General features: G+C 44.2%; 1 protein-coding gene across 1 annotated transcript; it reads right to left on the reverse strand.

Moving 5' to 3' along the window:
- Positions 1-7,316: 7,316 nt before the first annotated feature.
- Positions 7,317-16,898, reverse strand: LOC117460747 (gastrula zinc finger protein XlCGF57.1-like). Its single transcript, XM_071206100.1, has 2 exons — positions 16,703-16,898; positions 7,317-8,992 (listed from the first exon to the last, which is right to left on the reverse strand). The coding sequence occupies exons 1-2, from the start codon at positions 16,896-16,898 to the stop codon at positions 7,734-7,736; spliced, it is 1,455 nt and encodes a 484-aa protein (XP_071062201.1). The 3' UTR covers positions 7,317-7,733.
- Positions 16,899-17,244: the final 346 nt, after the last annotated feature.

The raw sequence follows: 17,244 nt of genomic DNA on the forward strand, positions 1-17,244 counted from the left end.
AGATGCTGCGTATCACAGTGCACTGAGATTTGTGACAAACTGTAAAGAATTAACCCATCACTGTACCCTGTATGCAAGAGCTGGTTTGCTTTCACTAACTGTACGGAGGCTCAGTCACTGGTACATTTTTATATACAAAGCCATGCTAGGGAAACTTCCATCTTATATCTGCTCCCTGATCTCACGGAGAATTGTAAGTGGCTACTGCCTGAGATCGAATGCTGTGGTTTTATTAAATGTGCCAACTGCTAGGACTGTCTTAGGGAAGCAGCTTTCAGATGCGCAGCTCCTCTGTCTTGGAATAGTCTGCAAATTAAATGGAAACTGAACAATCTGGTGCCACTAAATGTTTTTAAAGCTCGGTTGGATGCTAGTCAATCGGAAGCTATTGGTTCCTGTTTATGTGGATAATTATGTAAATTATGCTGGATGATGTCCTTTTGTTGTTCTGTTTATGTTTTTATGTTTCATGTGGAACTACTTGAACAGGTCTCCCTTGGAAAAGAGATCAATGATCTCAATGGGATTTTATCTGTATAAATAAAGGTTTGAAATGAAGGTGCCTTCAAATGTTGTGTTAATACTTGCATACTTTTACTTAAATAAGGTTTGAATGCAGGATTTTAATTTGTAACAGAGTATTTTCATGCTATACTGTAGGAGTAGTGTATCTGTGAACAAGCCCGCCTTAACCTGCCATCAGACCCTGGGGCTGAACAAATCAAAGTAATTTATAGCCTCGGCAGGCTCTGTGATCGTACTTCTCCACTCTGCTCTATGCGTGCCTGGTCCTATCCTCCAGATGAGTGACGTATCGGGCCTCCCTCATGTATTTGTCCGGTTGCTGTTGGCTCCCCTCCACGTAGCAAGTCCTCGTTGTCCTCTCCATCTCCTCCAACAGATAATGTCCCTCCTGTCTGTTTTCTCTACCGCTACTCCATCGCTATCAGAACCAGACGGCCTACTTGGCTCCGAGGCTGGCACCGCTGCCGCTCGGTACAGAACTCATATGTCCTTCCTCCTCATCCTGGCCTACAGGTTTAAAATAACCTGTAGGCTTCACCATTTTTTGTAATAGCTGCTTGTCGTTTATAGTTACAAGCTTCAAAGTTGTATTTATCATCTGAATTTGCCGAAACAAGCTTAATATTCTGAAAGCCAAGACTTTGTTTATTTGAAACCAGATGAAAACAAACTGTAACGGACACTGCCGTGTTATCTATGATTACTATACGCCTTACATTCGTAGTTTCAGCGGAGGGAGGGGAACAGCAGAACAGCAGAGTGGCGAGGGAGAGCTGTCTTCTTCCCTTTACAAGCTTCAAACATGTATTTATCGTATGATTTTGGAAATGAAAGTTTCATATTCTGAAAGCCAAGACTTTGTTTATTTAAAATGTTAAAAAAACATCCGAAATAAAAAAAAATGTTTTAATTGGCTCATGATAAGCCCCCGATCTCCGTAGGCCCCTGGGCTTCAGCTCAGGTCAGCCCGTGCATTACTGCGGCCCTGTCTGTGAACTATCCCAAATACAATTCATTGTTTAAATTGCAGCTAGTGCTACGCCAGAAGAAAAAACCCTTTTTTATTTTTAACTGGAAGTGGAAAGGGGCTGGGCAACATGAGGTGACTTGAGCCAACAGAAATACACAATAGGTGGGACTAAGAAAGATAATATGAAAATATAAAAACAAAGGCATTCATTAGGGCTGCACAATGTCTCCTATCTTAATGGTGATGAGATTTTTTAAATGCTAACACTTAACAGTTTGTTCTGACTGTGTTTCCTGTTTCCTGCAGACGTCCAGCAGCTGGTGGTGGTTAAAGAAGAGCTTCTCCCTGGACAGCAGGAGTGGAGCACCAATCTGGACCAGGAGGACCCAGAGCCCCCCCCACACATTAAGCAGGAACAGGAGGGAGAGCAGCTTCAGGAGCTGGAGGAGGCTGATATCACCAAGTCCACTTTCATTCCTGACCCTGTGAAGAGTGAAGATGATGAAGAGAAACCTCAGTCCTCTCAGCCTCATCAAAGACAAACTGAACACATGGAAACAGAAGCTGATGGAGATGACTGTCGAGGACCAGAACCAGCCAGGAACTCAGATCCAGAGAGCAGTTTACAACCAAAGACTGAGGACTCTTCTGGACCTGACACTGGAGACTCTTCTGAACCTGACACTGGAGACTCTTCTGAACCTGCTGATTGGAAAGAGACCAGAGAACCTGCATCAGGCTCAACCTCACAGAAAAATAGACATGAATCTGTCAGTGGTCCACGACGTAGTGCTGAAAAGAAAACATTCTGCTGCTCAGTCTGTAAGAAAGCTTTTTCACATAGTGGAAATTTAAAGAAACACATGAGAGAATCCACACAGGAGAGAAACCATTCAGCTGTACAGTCTGTAAGAAAGCTTTTTCACATAATGTAAGTTTAAAGAAACACATGAGAATCCACACAGGTGAGAAACCATTCACCTGTACAGTCTGTAAGAAAGCTTTTTCACATGGTGGTAGTTTAAAGGACCACATGATAATCCACACAGGAGAGATACCACACAGCTGCTCAGTCTGTAAGAAATCTTTTTCACGGAGTGGAAGTTTAAAGTCACACATGAGAGTCCACACAGGAGAGAAACCATTCAGCTGCTCAGTCTGTAAGAAAGCTTTTCCACATAGTGGACATTTAAAGGAACACATGAGAATCCACACAGGAGAGGAAAAATAGATCTGAAAAGTTTTTGACAAAAGATTTAAATGGCGTAATTGTTTAAAAAGTGTTGGTAAGGGAATACATTTATCTATTTTGTATCCTGATGCCATTACATGTCATACGTTACTCCCTAAGCCTGTTTTCACCCACCTGCAACCGATTCACTAATAATCACAAATGTTCATTTCTTCGACCCCTTGACTCGACTATTTCTTGTTTAATAATCGTTACATCTCCTCAGGACTAAGTTCCCGTGTCCTGCCTTTCACCTACTGATCACCCACTGCTAATTTAAGGTGGACTCACCTTTACAAGGGACCAGCTAGTCTTAGTGTCTTATGGCACATTTCCACTGCAGTGGGTTAGCCCTGTTTAAGCGTCCCTAAGCGTCCTCGCTCAGGCCTCGGGCTGCCTCGCTGGCTGTCCGAGGCCGTGGCGCATTTCCATTACAGTTTAGGACCTGGGGTAGCAACGCAGTGTAGGCGGGGCGATCGGCTTTTTGGGCGGAGCGACGCTGGGTAAAACTGCAGTGGCGTCATCTTCAACTCACAAAACACACACAACAATGGAGGATGTGGAAGCGATCGTTTACTTGTTAGTTGTTTCTTGGTGTGTGGCTTGTTATCACAGCAAGAAGGAAAGTGTTCACAGCAAGCAGGAAAGTGATGTTTCAAAGTAGGCTGCGTATAGCAAGACGAGATGCAGATCTTGTGACGATTCTCTCTGATCAATCAGCAGTCGAGAGTGTTGACGTCACTAGTTCAGCCCTGGCCTGATAGAACCACAATTTTATGGGGTCGGAAAAAGAGGGGAAAAGTACCCACCAGCCGGTGCTACGCTATATGGAAAGGCCACCAAATGCTGGCCTGGCCGCTTGAGGACGATTAAGGACGCTTAAACGGGGCTACCCGCTCCAGTGGAAATGCGCCATTAATGCAAACGTTTTGTAAAGTGATGCTAGACCAACAACGTGCTGTTGGGCTGTGTGCTCTCTGCAGGACGGTGTCTGTACACAAAGATTGTTGATGAAATGAGAGCTTCACTCTGTTTTTGTTATCTAAACAACGCCAACAAAGCGATACGTCTTCTTTCCAGCAGATGACATAAATGTTACATCGTGCAGTTCAACTGTCATCCACATATTAGAGATTCAAAACAGCAATGTGTGAGATAAGGCTAGTAATTGACTATTTCAACAGAATGTGAAGAGGTTACAGTATTGAGGCCAATATGTTTATGTTTTGTTTGATTAAATCGACTGAAATGAGCATTCAATGACTCAATTATTCTGAATTACTGTCATTACATCATGGGTTTGCATTGCAATATTAGAACTAGTGCTGTCAAAATTATTGCGTTAACGGCGGTAATTTTTTGAATTAATTGCGTTAAAATATTTAACGCATTTAACGCATGTGCAGAATGGCCCGCCCCATACGTGCCACCAGTGGCAGTGCCAGGGTATGGCTGGGGTAGGCTACACTCATACCAAGAAATGGCTTAGCCACACTATGAAAAATGATGTTAAAGTAAGCAAAATAAAGTCTGCCAACTCGCGCGGAGTAAATTGCACAGACAGCAGTTAGTAAGATTGATTTCAGTAGCCACGGTTTTGAAAACTTTTGTCACGTAGTGATTGTCTTCTCAATAGAACATCTTTGATAACGGCGTGGTGTTGTTGCAGGAAGTCCCGACGGAGAATACTCTTGCTGTAGTACAGGGCAGAGCCATATAATCAGTGGCGACTGGTCATTAGGGGCAGGTGGGCACAGCCCCACCTAGTGTCAGCAGAAAGTATTAAAAATAATGATTACAAAAAAATGCAAAAATATATAAAATATATTTTAAGATCATGTTTAATCATCTGATTCGTCTGTACATTGCTGTTTTAGTCTGTGTTCTTCTAATTAGTGTCTACAGTGTGTGCCTATTGAGCTGTTTAGAGCCATGTGGGACAAAACCCGATCCTGCTCCTCCCTCTCCCTGTTAAAGCAATGGTGACTGTAAAAACTACACTGCGCATGCTCAGAGTATTGTCCTATTTAATGTGTGTGGCAAAAGAATAATGACCAGAGGGGCAAAGTGCTGCCATCCCCACCATACGTCATCTCACATAATTCAGAGCTGATTGGCTGTAAGTATGTGTGCTCAATAGAACATCTTTGATAATGTCTTCTGGCCAATCAGAATCAAGATAACGGCATGGTGTTGTTGCAGCAAGTCCCGACGGAGAATACTTTTACTGCAGTACAGGGTGCACATAACTGGTACGCAGGTTATGTGCGTAATCTGAAATGCGTACCGTCACTTGTGTCACAAAGCGCATTTGCGTACCGACGTACTTGTGAAGCTTTTCCAGAAGGCGGTTAGATCACCGGACGACAGAGTCGGTCTCCGTGTGCACAGACCGGGCTGCTGTTAACGTCGGTCTGCACAACGGAACTGTGCCAAAACTACGCCAACCGGCTGCGGAGGGAGACTGACCCCCCTTCACTGGAGAACTGCGCTAAAACAGCTGATCACAACGTTCACACTCTGTGGTCACCCCACTAGCCCCCCCCCCCCCCCCCCACCTCCGTCGACTTTCCTGAAGTACTCCCCCATTGATAGAAATCAACACGTAATGAATTAACACCCCACGGTTTGATGATTGACAGGTGTGTGGGTTGTCTTTCATTTTGACATGCAGAAAAATGTTATAATAAACATAGATAGTGTATGTTAAATGGATATATCCGCCTTCTTTCATTTATCTTTCCATTCCCACAACAATATACATAAATAAATGGCATATTTTGGACATAGTTCTAATCATGATTAATTAATTTTTAGGCTGTGATTAATCTGATTACAAATTGTAATCGTTTGACAGCCCTAATTAGAACGCATAAAACCCAACTTTATTTCTTCCAAGTTGCGGGTGTTCATTGTTTAGAAGTCCGCTGTTTTTCATCCAAGCTTCCACTGCGTGCTCCGATAATGCTGAAAGTGTCTGTTGTATGCTTTACCTGCTCCAGTAACACAAGTATAATTCACTGGACAGAGACAAGAGATAGTGGATGGATCCAGAGGAGAACCAGAAGATAGTCCGCATAGAGCCTTCAGGTTCTGAAAATGATCAGGGATAGAGCTAGAAAAAAACTCCAAAAACCTGAATAGACAACACACTCTCACTCCCTAAGCGTCCAGGAGCGACGTTTGGTCAGTGTCCGTGGCGTCCAATTGTGACGCTCCTAGGCTCCTTCAGCGTCATAAAGGGACGCAAATAGCTTTCAACTGATTGCAATGTATTCCCATCTGCGTCGGGATTTGACGCTCATGGAAGCACGGCATTCGTTTGTGTCGGCTGCCCTTAAAGGCAATGTGAGCGTCGATTCCCATTGGATAACGGAGAATTGTACACCCGGATGTAAGTATTCCTCTTACTGTCGATTGATTTTACAGTGATATCTGCACTACTCATCGACTAAAAAACACCACATTATCCTTGTTAATTACACAACATTGATTGGTTTAAATTGTGTGCAATGCTTTTGTATTTTTCCCCTTCGATTCGGAGAAACAAATATTTTCTGAGTAAAGGATGGCAGAACCACTACACTACCCAGAATCCCCAGCTATCACTACCCAGAATCCCCAGCTATCGTTTGGACTACACCATGTGCTCTGTTTGACAAACCCCGTGATAGTCCTCAAGCTCTGTGATTGGAGAGTGTGCTCCGAGGGTTAAGCCGATTCTCGAACAGCACTTGAAATGGGATGGAACCACGGCAGACTGTCCAAAACTGGATTTGAACGAATTTATGCGTTCTAGTATTGCAATGCAAACCCATGATGTAATGACCGTAATTAAGAATAATTGATTCATTGAATGCTCATTTCAGTAGATTGAATCAAATAAAACACAAACATATTGGACATGGCCACAAGACCACTGTAACCTCTTCACATTCTGTTGAAAGTCAATTACTAGCCTTATCTCACACATTGCTGTTTTGAATCTCTAATATGTGGATGACATTTGAACTGCACATTAATGCAATCTGCTGGAAAGAAGACGCTCCATTGGCGTTGTTTAGACAACATTGGGACCGGTGGAGATTTTGATATCATGGGTTTAATTACACACATGCCGGGGCCGGGTGGCGCAGTGGTCTGTGCATCTGATCATCAGATCAAGGGGGGTGCTGGGGAACTCCAGTTCGAAACCCTCTCCTGCCGCCACTGCGTCAGGCCGTTGTGTCCTTGGGCAAGACACTTCACCTGGATTTGCTCCTGTGGGTATTTTCCACAGTACATGTATAATATCAATGTGTACTTGTAAAAGCGCCTCGATGACTTCGAGGCGTGAAGATGGACGGTGTGGCGCAGTGCGCTGTGCAATGATCATCAGATCAAGGGCTGAAACCCGCCGCTGCTGCGTCTGTAAAGACGTTGTGTCCTTGGGCAAGAACTGAACTTGCTCCTGTGGGTATTGTCCACAGTGACCATTGCATGTATACAAAAATATGTGTAATGTGTATCTGTAAAGTGCTTTGAGCACTGGAAAAGCGCTATAATAAAAGTAAGGAATTATTATAATTAAAAACAGAGTGAAGCTCTCATTTAATCAACAATCTTTAAGTACAGACACCGTCCTGCAGAGAGCACACAACCCAACAGCACATTGTTGGTCTCGCATCACTTTACAAAACGTTTGCATTAAGACACTAAGACTAGCTGGTCCATGCTAAAGGTGAGTCCACCTTAAATGAGCAGTGGGTGATCAGCAGGTGAAAGGCAGGACATGGGAACTTGGTTCTGAGGAGATGTAACGATTATTAAACAAGAAATAGTCTCAAGGGGTCGAAGAAATGAACATTTGTGATTATTAGCAAATCGGTTGCAGGTGGGTGAAAACAGGCTTAGGGAGTAACGTATTACATGCAACGGCATTAGGAGACAAATGTATTCCCTTACCAACACACTTGGTCTTTTTAAACAATTACGCCATTTAAATCTTTTGTCACAAACTTTGCAGATCTATTTTTCCTCTCCTGTGTGGATTCGCATGTGTCTCTTTAAATGTTCACTCCGTGAAAAATCTTTCTTACAGACTGTACAGCTGAATGGTTTCTCTCCTGTGTGGAATATCATGTGTATCTTTAAACTTCCACTATGTGAAAAAGCTTTCTTACAGACTGAACAGCTGAATGGTTTCTCTCCTGTGTGGATTCTCATGTGGTACTTTAAAGTTACCCTCTGTGAAAAAGCTTTCTTACAGACTGTACAGGTGAATGGTTTCTCTCCTGTGTGGATTCTCATGTGGTCCTTTAAAGTTGCACTCTGTGAAAAAGCTTTCTTACAGACTGTACAGGTGAATGGTTTCTCTCCTGTGTGGATTCTCATGTGTATCTTTAAACTTCCACTATGTGAAAAAGCTCTCTCACAGACTGTACAGGTGAATGGTTTCTCTCCTGTGTGGATTCTCATGTGTATCTTTAAATATCCACTCTGTGGAAAAGCTTTCTTACAGACTGAGCAGCTGTGTGGCATCTCTCCTGTGTGGATCATCATGTGGTCCTTTAAAGTTACACTCTGTGAAAAAGCTTTCTTACAGACTGTACAGGTGAATGGTTTCTCTCCTGTGTGGATTCTCATGTGTATCTTTAAACTTCCACTATGTGAAAAAGCTTTCTTACAGAGTGTACAGGTGAATGGTTTCTCTCCTGTGTGGACCCTCATGTGTGTCTTTAAATTTCCACTCCATGAAAAACCTTGCTTACAGACTGAGCAGCTGAATGGTTTCTTTTCAGCACTACGTTGTGGATCACTGACAGATTCATGTCTATTTTTCAGTGAGTTTGAGCCTGATGCAGGTTCTCTGGTCTCTTTCCAATCAGCACTGTCTTCAGTGTCAGGTTCAGAAGAGTCTCCAGCGTCAGGTTCAGAAGAGTCTCCAGTGTCAGCATCAAAAGTGTCTCCAGTGTCGTCCTCAGTCTTTGGTTGTAAACTGCTCTCTGGATCTGAGTTCCTGGCTGGTTCTGGTCCTCGACAGTCATCTCCATCAGCTTCTGTTTCCATGTGTTCAGTTTGTCTTTGATGAGGCTGAGAGGACTGAGGTTTCTCTTCATCATCTTCACTCTTCACAGGGTTAGGAGTGAAAGTGGACTTGGTGATATCAGCATCCTCCAGCTCCTGAAGCTGCTCTCCCTCCTGTTCCTGCTTAATGTGTGGGGGGTGCTCTGGGTCCTCCTGGTCAGGGAGAAGCTCTTCTTTAACCACCACCAGCTGCTGGACGTCTGCAGGAAACAGGAAACACAGTCAGAACAAACTGCTAAGTGTTAGCATTTAAAAATCTCATCACCATTACAATGTGAGACATTTTGCAGCCCTAATTAATGCCTTTGTTTTTATATTTTCACATTATCTTTCTTAGTCCCACCTATTGTGTATTTCTGTTGGCTCAAGTCACCTCATGTAGCCCAGCCCCTTTCCACTTCCAGTTAAATTTGTTTTCTTCTGGCGTAGCACTACAATGTAAACAAGGAATTGTATTTGGGATCGTTCACAGATACACTACTCCTACAGTATAGAATGAAAATACTGTACATCCATCCATCTATCTTCTCCCGCTTATCCGTGGTCGGGTAGCAGTTCCAGCAGAGAGCCCCAAACTTTCTTTTCCCTGGCGACATCAACCAGCTCTGACTGGGGGATCCCAAGGCGCTCCCAGGCCAGCGAAGAGATATAATCCCTCCACCTGGTCCTAGGTCTACCCCTTGGTCTCTTCCCAGCTGGACGTGCCTGGAACACCTCCCTAGGGAGGCGCCCAGGTGGCATCCTAACTAGGTGCCCGAACCACCTCAACTGGCTCCTTTCAATGCGAAGGAGGAGCGGCTCAACTCCGAGTCCCTCCCTGATGACCGAACTTCTCACCTTATCCCTAAGGGAGACACCAGCCACCCTGCCTACCCTCGGCCTCTTGTATCCGCGATCTCGTTCTTTCGGTCATGACCCATCCTTCATGACCATAGGTGAGGGTAGGAACGAAAATGGCCCGGTAGACAGAGAGCTTTGCCTTCTGGCTCAGCTCCCTTTTCGTCACAACGGTGCGGTAAAGCGACTGCAGTACCGCTCCCGCTGCTCCGATTCTCCGGCCCATCTCACGCTCCATTGTTCCCTCACTCGAGAACAAGACCCCGAGATACTTGAACTCCTTCACTTGGGGTAAGGACTCATTCCCTACTTGGAGTGGACAGTCCATCGGTTTTCTGCTGAGAACCATGGCCTCAGTTTTGGAGGTGCTGATCCTCATCCCAGCCGCTTCACACTCGGTTGCGAACCGATCCAGTGAGTGCTGAAGGTCGCAGACCGATGAAGCCATTAGAACCACATAATCTGCAAAAAGCAGTGGTGCAATCCTTAGTCCACCGAACTGCAGACCCCCTCCCCCACGACTACGCCTCGAAATCCGATCCATGTATATTACAAACAGGATTGGTGACAAAGCGCAGCCCTGGCGGAGGCCAACCCTCACCGGAAATGGGTCCGACTTACTGCCGAGGACCCGGACACATCTCTCGCTTTGGGAGTGCAGAGATTGGATGGCCCTGAGTAGAGACCCCCTCACCCCATACTCCCGCAGCACCTCCCACAATAACTCCCTGGAAACTCAGTCATACGCCTTCTCCAAGTCTTACAAAACACATGTAGACCGCATAAGCGTACTCCCAGGCCCCCTCCAGGATCCTTGCGAGAGTAAAAAGCTGATCCGTCGTTCCACGACCAGGACGGAATCCGCATTGTTCCTCCTCAATCTGAGATTCGACAATCGGCCTGACCCTCCTTTCGAGTACCTTAGAGTAAACTTTCCCGGGGAGGCTGAGTAGTGTGATGCCTCTGTAATTGGCACACACCCTCTGATCCCCCTTTTTAAAAATGGGGACCACCACCCCGGTCTGCCACTCCTTCGGTACTGTTTCCGACTTCCACGCAACGTTGATGAGATGTGTCAACCATGACAGTCCCTCAACACCCAGAGCCTTCAGCATTTCCAGGCGGATCTCATCCACCCCCGGGGCTTTGCCACTGTGGAGTTGTTTGACGACCTCAGTAACCTCCCCCCGGGAGATTGGTGTTGGTCCCCCGTCATACTCCAGCTCTGCCTCCAACATAGAGGGCGGAGTTGTGGGGTTCAGGAGTTCCTTCCAACGCCCTAACACTCCATCAGTTGAGGTCAACAACGTCCCATCCTTACTGTACACAGCTTGGATGGTTCCCTGCTTCCCCCTCCTGAGGTGTCGGACAGTTTTCCAGAACAACTTTGGTGCCGCCCGAAAGTCCTTCTCCATGTCTTCTCCGAACTTCTCCCACACCCGCTGCTTTGCCTCGGCCACGGATGAGGCTGCTGCCCTTCGGGCCTGTCGGTACCTTGCAACTGCCTCGGGAGTCCCCCGAGATAACAAATCCCTGAAGGCCTCCTTCTTCAGTCGGACGGCTTCCCTGACCACCGGTGTCCACCAGGAGGTTTGAGGGTTACCGCCCCTTGAGGCACCTAGGACCACAGCTCCCCGCCGCAGCTTCGGCAATAGAGGCTTTGAACACCGACCACTCTGGTTCAATGTCCCCAACCTCCACAGGAATGCCCGAACTGAACTTGGGCCTCCTCCACACGTTCCCAGTTCACCCGAACTACACGTTTGGGCTTACCAGGTCTATCCAGAGGCTTCCCCCGCCACTCGACCCAACTCACCACCAGATGGTGATCAGTTGACAACTCCGCCCCTCTCTTTACCCGAGTGTCCAAAACATACGGCCTCAGGTCCGATGATACGATAACGAAATTGATCATGGACCTTCTGCCTAGGGTGCTCTGGTACCACCTACACTTATGAGCATCCTTATGTTCGAACCTGGTGTTTGTTATGGCCAATCCATGACTAGCACAGAAGTCCAGTAACAAACCACCACTCCGGTTCAGATCAGGGGGGCCGTTCCTCCCAATCACGCCCCTCCAAGTGTCTCCATCATTGTCCACATGTGCGTTGAAGTCTCCCAGCAAGATTAAAGAGTCCCCTTCAGGAGCCCCATACAGGACTCTTTCCAGGGTCTCCAAGAAGGCTGTATCCTCTGAACTGCTGTTGGGTGCATAAGCACACACAACAGTCAGAGTTCCCCCCCCCCCCCCTGGAGTGGATTCTACTCCAATTAGGGGTGTAACGGTATCCGTATTCGTCCCATACCGTCATGGTTCGGACGTCACGGTTCGGCACATGCGGTCACACGACGAATACGCCTTTCTTTTACGAGTGGGAAAAAAGTCTGTCATTCAGGGCAGTATCCACTACACTATTTATAATCCAGGGGGCGGTATTGCGCCTAAAAGCTGTTTGCCAGCCGCCCTTAAACAACAAATGAAGAACAAGAAGAAACGCAACAACAAAACGAACCAAATTCAAGAAGAAGAAAAGTTAGTATGGCGATTTCAGATAACATACAGGAGCTAGAACCCACCTGCTTCTTTTAAATCAGCTGTGTGGGAACATTTCGTGTTCCCTGTGGACTACAATAACGATGGAGTGCGAGTGGTGGATCGGACGAGGACGGTGTGTCGGCGTTGTTCTACAGCGGTGCGGTATGCTAATGAAAACACAAGCCAAACATGCTATATCATATTAGAAGGCATCACCCAGATTTGCCAATCACCGGAGCCCGGCAAAAGACAACAGCAGTTCAGCAGTTGATCCCCGCTGTTTTTAAGAAGCCAATAGGCATGAAACCCGTGAGACCAAAATAAATAACGGAAGCTTTTGGCATGTATATTTCAATGACTATGCGCTCTTGAAACACTTTCTTATTACTTATGATGTAATATTTTCAAGACTTTCTTTTTAGTTTTACAGCTTATTGAGCCTTTTTGAGCCACAAACTAACTGTATCACTATAACATGATAATGATGATGATGGTGATAAAGAATGCATCTAACGTTCCGCTGTTCATTATAATAAAAAAACAGAGCATTAAACAAACCATCATGCTCTTACTTTGAAATCATGCGGAAATGTCGTCATCAGCAGGCCATCACGTGGTTTCCGAAAATAACTGAGTGACACGAGTAGATTTGAGTCGAGACCGGCGGAAAATATGTCTCAAAATTCTGTGTGTGTAAAAAGACGATCCACGAGCAGAAATGTGAGATCCGCAAGCGCATTTTTGGTCGACAAATACAAAATGGATTCACAAATGCCTGATTGAAAGTTGTAAATGTTAAAGAGATATTCACAGATCTTTTTTTATTTGTGAACATATTTAGCGTATTTGCAGACCTGTTTTACACTTGCAAATGTACTTGTGAGTTTGCAAATCTTTTAAATGCATTTGTGGATGGTGTTTTACATTTATAAATCACATATTTACACGCAAATTATTTTTATGTTCACACAAATAATTATGAGACATATCTATGCCCATAAATTTGCGAATGAGTTCTGCCTTTTGTAAACTAAATGTATCAATAATTTGTCAATAAATCAGGCCGAAAAATGTCACTTGTCCACCGGACAAGTCAATTGAAAGAAAGACTTGTCCGCTATTGTAAAGTACACGTCCCGGACGGTGGGATGTGTACTTTTTCGCACACTGGATAGTAGAGCTGTGCATCTTCACTGGTCTCACGATTCGATTACGATTATCCTGTCAACGATTCGATTCAATTTGACATCACGATGCATCACGATTCATACCAATGTGTTGCATCCTCAATTTTCTATATTACTGTACATGGCTTATTTTTCATCAATGCATACATGCAGTCAATACATATGAACTCTCTTTTTATTATTTAGAAAGTGCTTCAGAAATCAATAACATAAATGTCTTGACATTAATCTATAAACCAAAGTAAATGAATTGTATAGGTCTAGCCTCCGTGTGTGAAGTTGTTTTATCCTCAAAAACAAAAGTCTAAGGCTTCTGCAGTCGAGCTGCAGCTTCTAGCAACGGCCTTCTGTTAAAAAAAGGACACTGAATGTCCTGAATGTGGCATCACTAACATGACTTGAGTCTCAACACAGCAGACAACAGAAGTATTTACAATAGCATAAACAAACAAAAATACTGCATGTGGGTGCACACTCACATTCTCTGTCTTACTGTTACATGAATCCCATGAATGTATGAGATTAAGTTAGCTTCATTATATCTCAGTGATTAAGTGAATAATAAAGTTTCTATCGGGTCACTATCAGCCTGTCACTCATTATTTTCAGGGAGGGGGCGGGTCTTGGAGGAACGGAGAGGAGACGGTGATCGCGGAAGCTTTTTTCCTCCTGCCTTCACAAACTTTACACACGTATATATCGTCTGAAAATTGCTAGAGGACATTCATACTCTGCAATCCAAGACTTAATTAAATCCACCAAAAACCTGACATGATTGTAACGCGATTATTTTTGAAAAACATAAATCCCTGTGTCTCTGAGCCGCAGCGACACGGAGTGATTCGGAGCGGGTCCTTCTGCTGTTAGTTCTGGACTGGTGGTGTTGTGTTGGTGGATAAAGCAGACTGCTCCGTGTTTGGTGTTGCTGTGCCGCTGTCACGTCTGTTCCCTGATCTCTGCGTCACCGACCGATTTGATATTAAAAGTGACACAAAAAAAAAAGCCGCGGCCGGAAAATCAGGACGCAACGTTACTACGCTATAACCGATTATCTTCCGTCACTGCATCGATACCGAATCGTCCACGTCTGCATCGCAGAAACGATTATTTTCAACACCCCTACTGGATAGTATCATACAATGCATAAGGCTGTTATGACAGTGTTGCAACATGCTTTACGACATGCGAGGGACTGCTTTACTTCAGAGTTGTGTGGTTGCTGCCTGTCACTACCAAGCCTCCAGGAAGTGCGCCGGAGTCTGATGAGAATATTCGTGCTGGTCAAACGGCAGTACTACACTTCCTTTAGGTTGCTGGGCCCGGAAAAACTTTTTCCCATTGACTTACATTGGGAAAGAGTGGTCTGTAACTCGTTGGATAATTTTTTTTAAACAAAATAAACTACCCAATATGAACACTTGTATAGCCCTTATTAAAAAAATTCGTTCCTCAAGTTGTAAAAATGTGCTAATAACGTTATTCTGAGAGTTATTTCCCTCTGCATTATGAACGCGCATCTAACCCACGGGACCGCGCCGCCCGGCACGTTCATGTTACGTGTTCAGTACTACATGCGTTTATCTTTACCCATGGATGCACAATAACAACGGACCATATCGCCTTACTGCCAGCCCACGGAGCTGTAATAATGGATATATTGCACATGTTTGCTGTAATTCATCATTTGTAAAATATTATACTACATGGGCTGTATGATGTAAATCTTGTACCGTAAATGTTGTATTAAATACAGTTAAAATTACTGACGTAGATTAACGTTCCTGTAGCTTCTTATTGCACTTGCAATTGTTTTAGTTACTTGTTGGGTACTTAACATGAATAATCACAGTTACTATCCTTTTACTCCATCACATTTCAAAAAGAAATAGGCTATTGTTATTTTAACTCCACCACAGTAATCCATCATCAGCTTTACTTTTTAGATAAAGTTTTAACTTACAATTGATCATAACAGGCTTCAACATATACATTTTTATATATTACCAAGTGGTTTCATGTACAACCCACACAAGTATCATGCTAAATTAAGCTCTGTTGCTTGGATATCACTAGATCCTGATGTCAGCGTAATATAAAAGTACATAACGATTGATGTGTAACTTAGCATAATTTACTAGCTAGCCGCGAGCTGCTAAACTGCCGCCTCGTTAATATAAATCCGGTACCATCTACCGTGCTGTCATGAACGTGCGGTGCTGTTACGTGTACGCAAGTTCACGTGCTTAATGTGAACGAGCCTTTTGGGCGGCGTGGTTAAAGTTTCGTACGGGTACTTCTCAGGCATGCCGGGTAATCTGTGACGTTTCGCTCTCTCAAAAGTTGGGCCATTTTGTCATCATGCGCCATTGAGCAACTCTCATAGGAATGAATGAGGCCCCGCCTCCCACGCTGTATCCAGTTCTTATTATACATCCATGGTCACTACCCGATCCGTCCCCCTGCCCGATCGGTACTGCGCATGTGCGAGATGGTCCGCCATATTGGACAACTCCGGACGCAACCCAAGATGGACACTTGACACAGTGGCATTTAGCAAAGCTCAAAAAGAAAACTTGAGAGAGATGTGTTATTTGTATTACAACGTGACTTCACTATTATTTAACAACACTTTTTATTGGGTTATTTTATTTGGGGTTAAGTACATTGTCAGAATAAGTGAGGAATGAATTTAACTTCTGTTAGACAGCCATATGCCATACATTTTTGCATACATTCACAGTAAATATTTATTCAGTATGATAGCTGTCTAACAGAAGTTAAATCCACCAATCCTTCTGTAATGTCTTGACTTAGTGTACAATAAACCTGAGCCGTGAAAGATACTCGACCCTCGATCATTCTACATTATTCTCCCGCAATTTGAATTAATCCAAAGTATTTGTTTTTTTTGCTTTTACACATTTAAAAATAAAAGTTGAATAAAGAAGCACATTAAAACTAAAGTATCAATGGATGTCACATTTAACCAACTAGTGCCCACATGCATGGGTCATATTTAAATCAGTACGTTAAATGGCATATTATTCAATGTAGGCCTATGTATTTTTATATATATATTTATTTTGGTAGTTTTCCTCTTCCGTAATACATTTTAATTATTATAATAAAGTACTGTGTGTATAATAATACTTACATACTTTTACTTAAATAAGATATGAATGCAGTACTTTAACTGGTAATGGAGTATTTTCACAGTGTGGTGTATGTACTTTTACTTCAGGATCTACTACCTGCTGCAAGTGCTGATAAAGGGTCTAAAGTGTTATTAATGTGATAATAAAGTGCTACTGAAGAGTGTAAAGTGTTAATTAAGGGTAAAGGGAACAGACCTGCTCTGTGGATCCGAAGCTGAGGCTGTAAAACAGCGTCCAGTAGCTTCTGGAGTCTCTTGTTCTCCTCTTTGGAAAGAAACAGCTCCTCCTCGAGCTCTGCTATTGTTTGTTTAAACAGAGCAACTATCTCTTCATCAGCAGCCGCAGTGAGTCGCTGCTTCTTCAACGACAGCAGCATCTGGACTTTACTCATGTTTCCTAGATCACCTTTTCCTGCAGACTCCGTTAAACACACCGTTTCTCTCGGCATCAAACTCTCAATCTGACTAGTGTTGCTAACGTGTTTCCAGCTAGCATGCTAAGCTAGCTCCTGTAGTCCGAGGTAAACGCTCCAGAAAAAAGAGCACACAGTCCATTCGGAGGTTTATCCAGACACACAGGATGGATCAGTAGAGCTGGAGCTCACACACACTTTCTCAGGAACACACAGAGAGAGAGAACCGTAGCGACGAGAAGCCACGTGGTTCTTCTTCTTCTTCTTCTTCTTCTCTCGGTTTTTGGCGGATATCAAACAGCTTTCAATTGCATACCGCCACCTA

The sequence above is a fragment of the Pseudochaenichthys georgianus genome, chromosome 16 (assembly GCF_902827115.2).
Source record: "Pseudochaenichthys georgianus chromosome 16, fPseGeo1.2, whole genome shotgun sequence".
Lineage (NCBI taxonomy): Eukaryota > Metazoa > Chordata > Actinopteri > Perciformes > Channichthyidae > Pseudochaenichthys > Pseudochaenichthys georgianus.

Bases quoted from the DNA above. Each gene is read 5' to 3' on its own strand.
- LOC117460747 (XM_071206100.1), bottom strand. From the start codon at position 16,898: ATGAGTAAAGTCCAGATGCTGCTGTCGTTGAAGAAGCAGCGACTCACT. The intron at 8,993-16,702 runs GTCTGTTCCCTT...TGTTTCCTGCAG, and splicing joins GCTTCGGATCCACAGAGCAG to ACGTCCAGCAGCTGGTGGTG.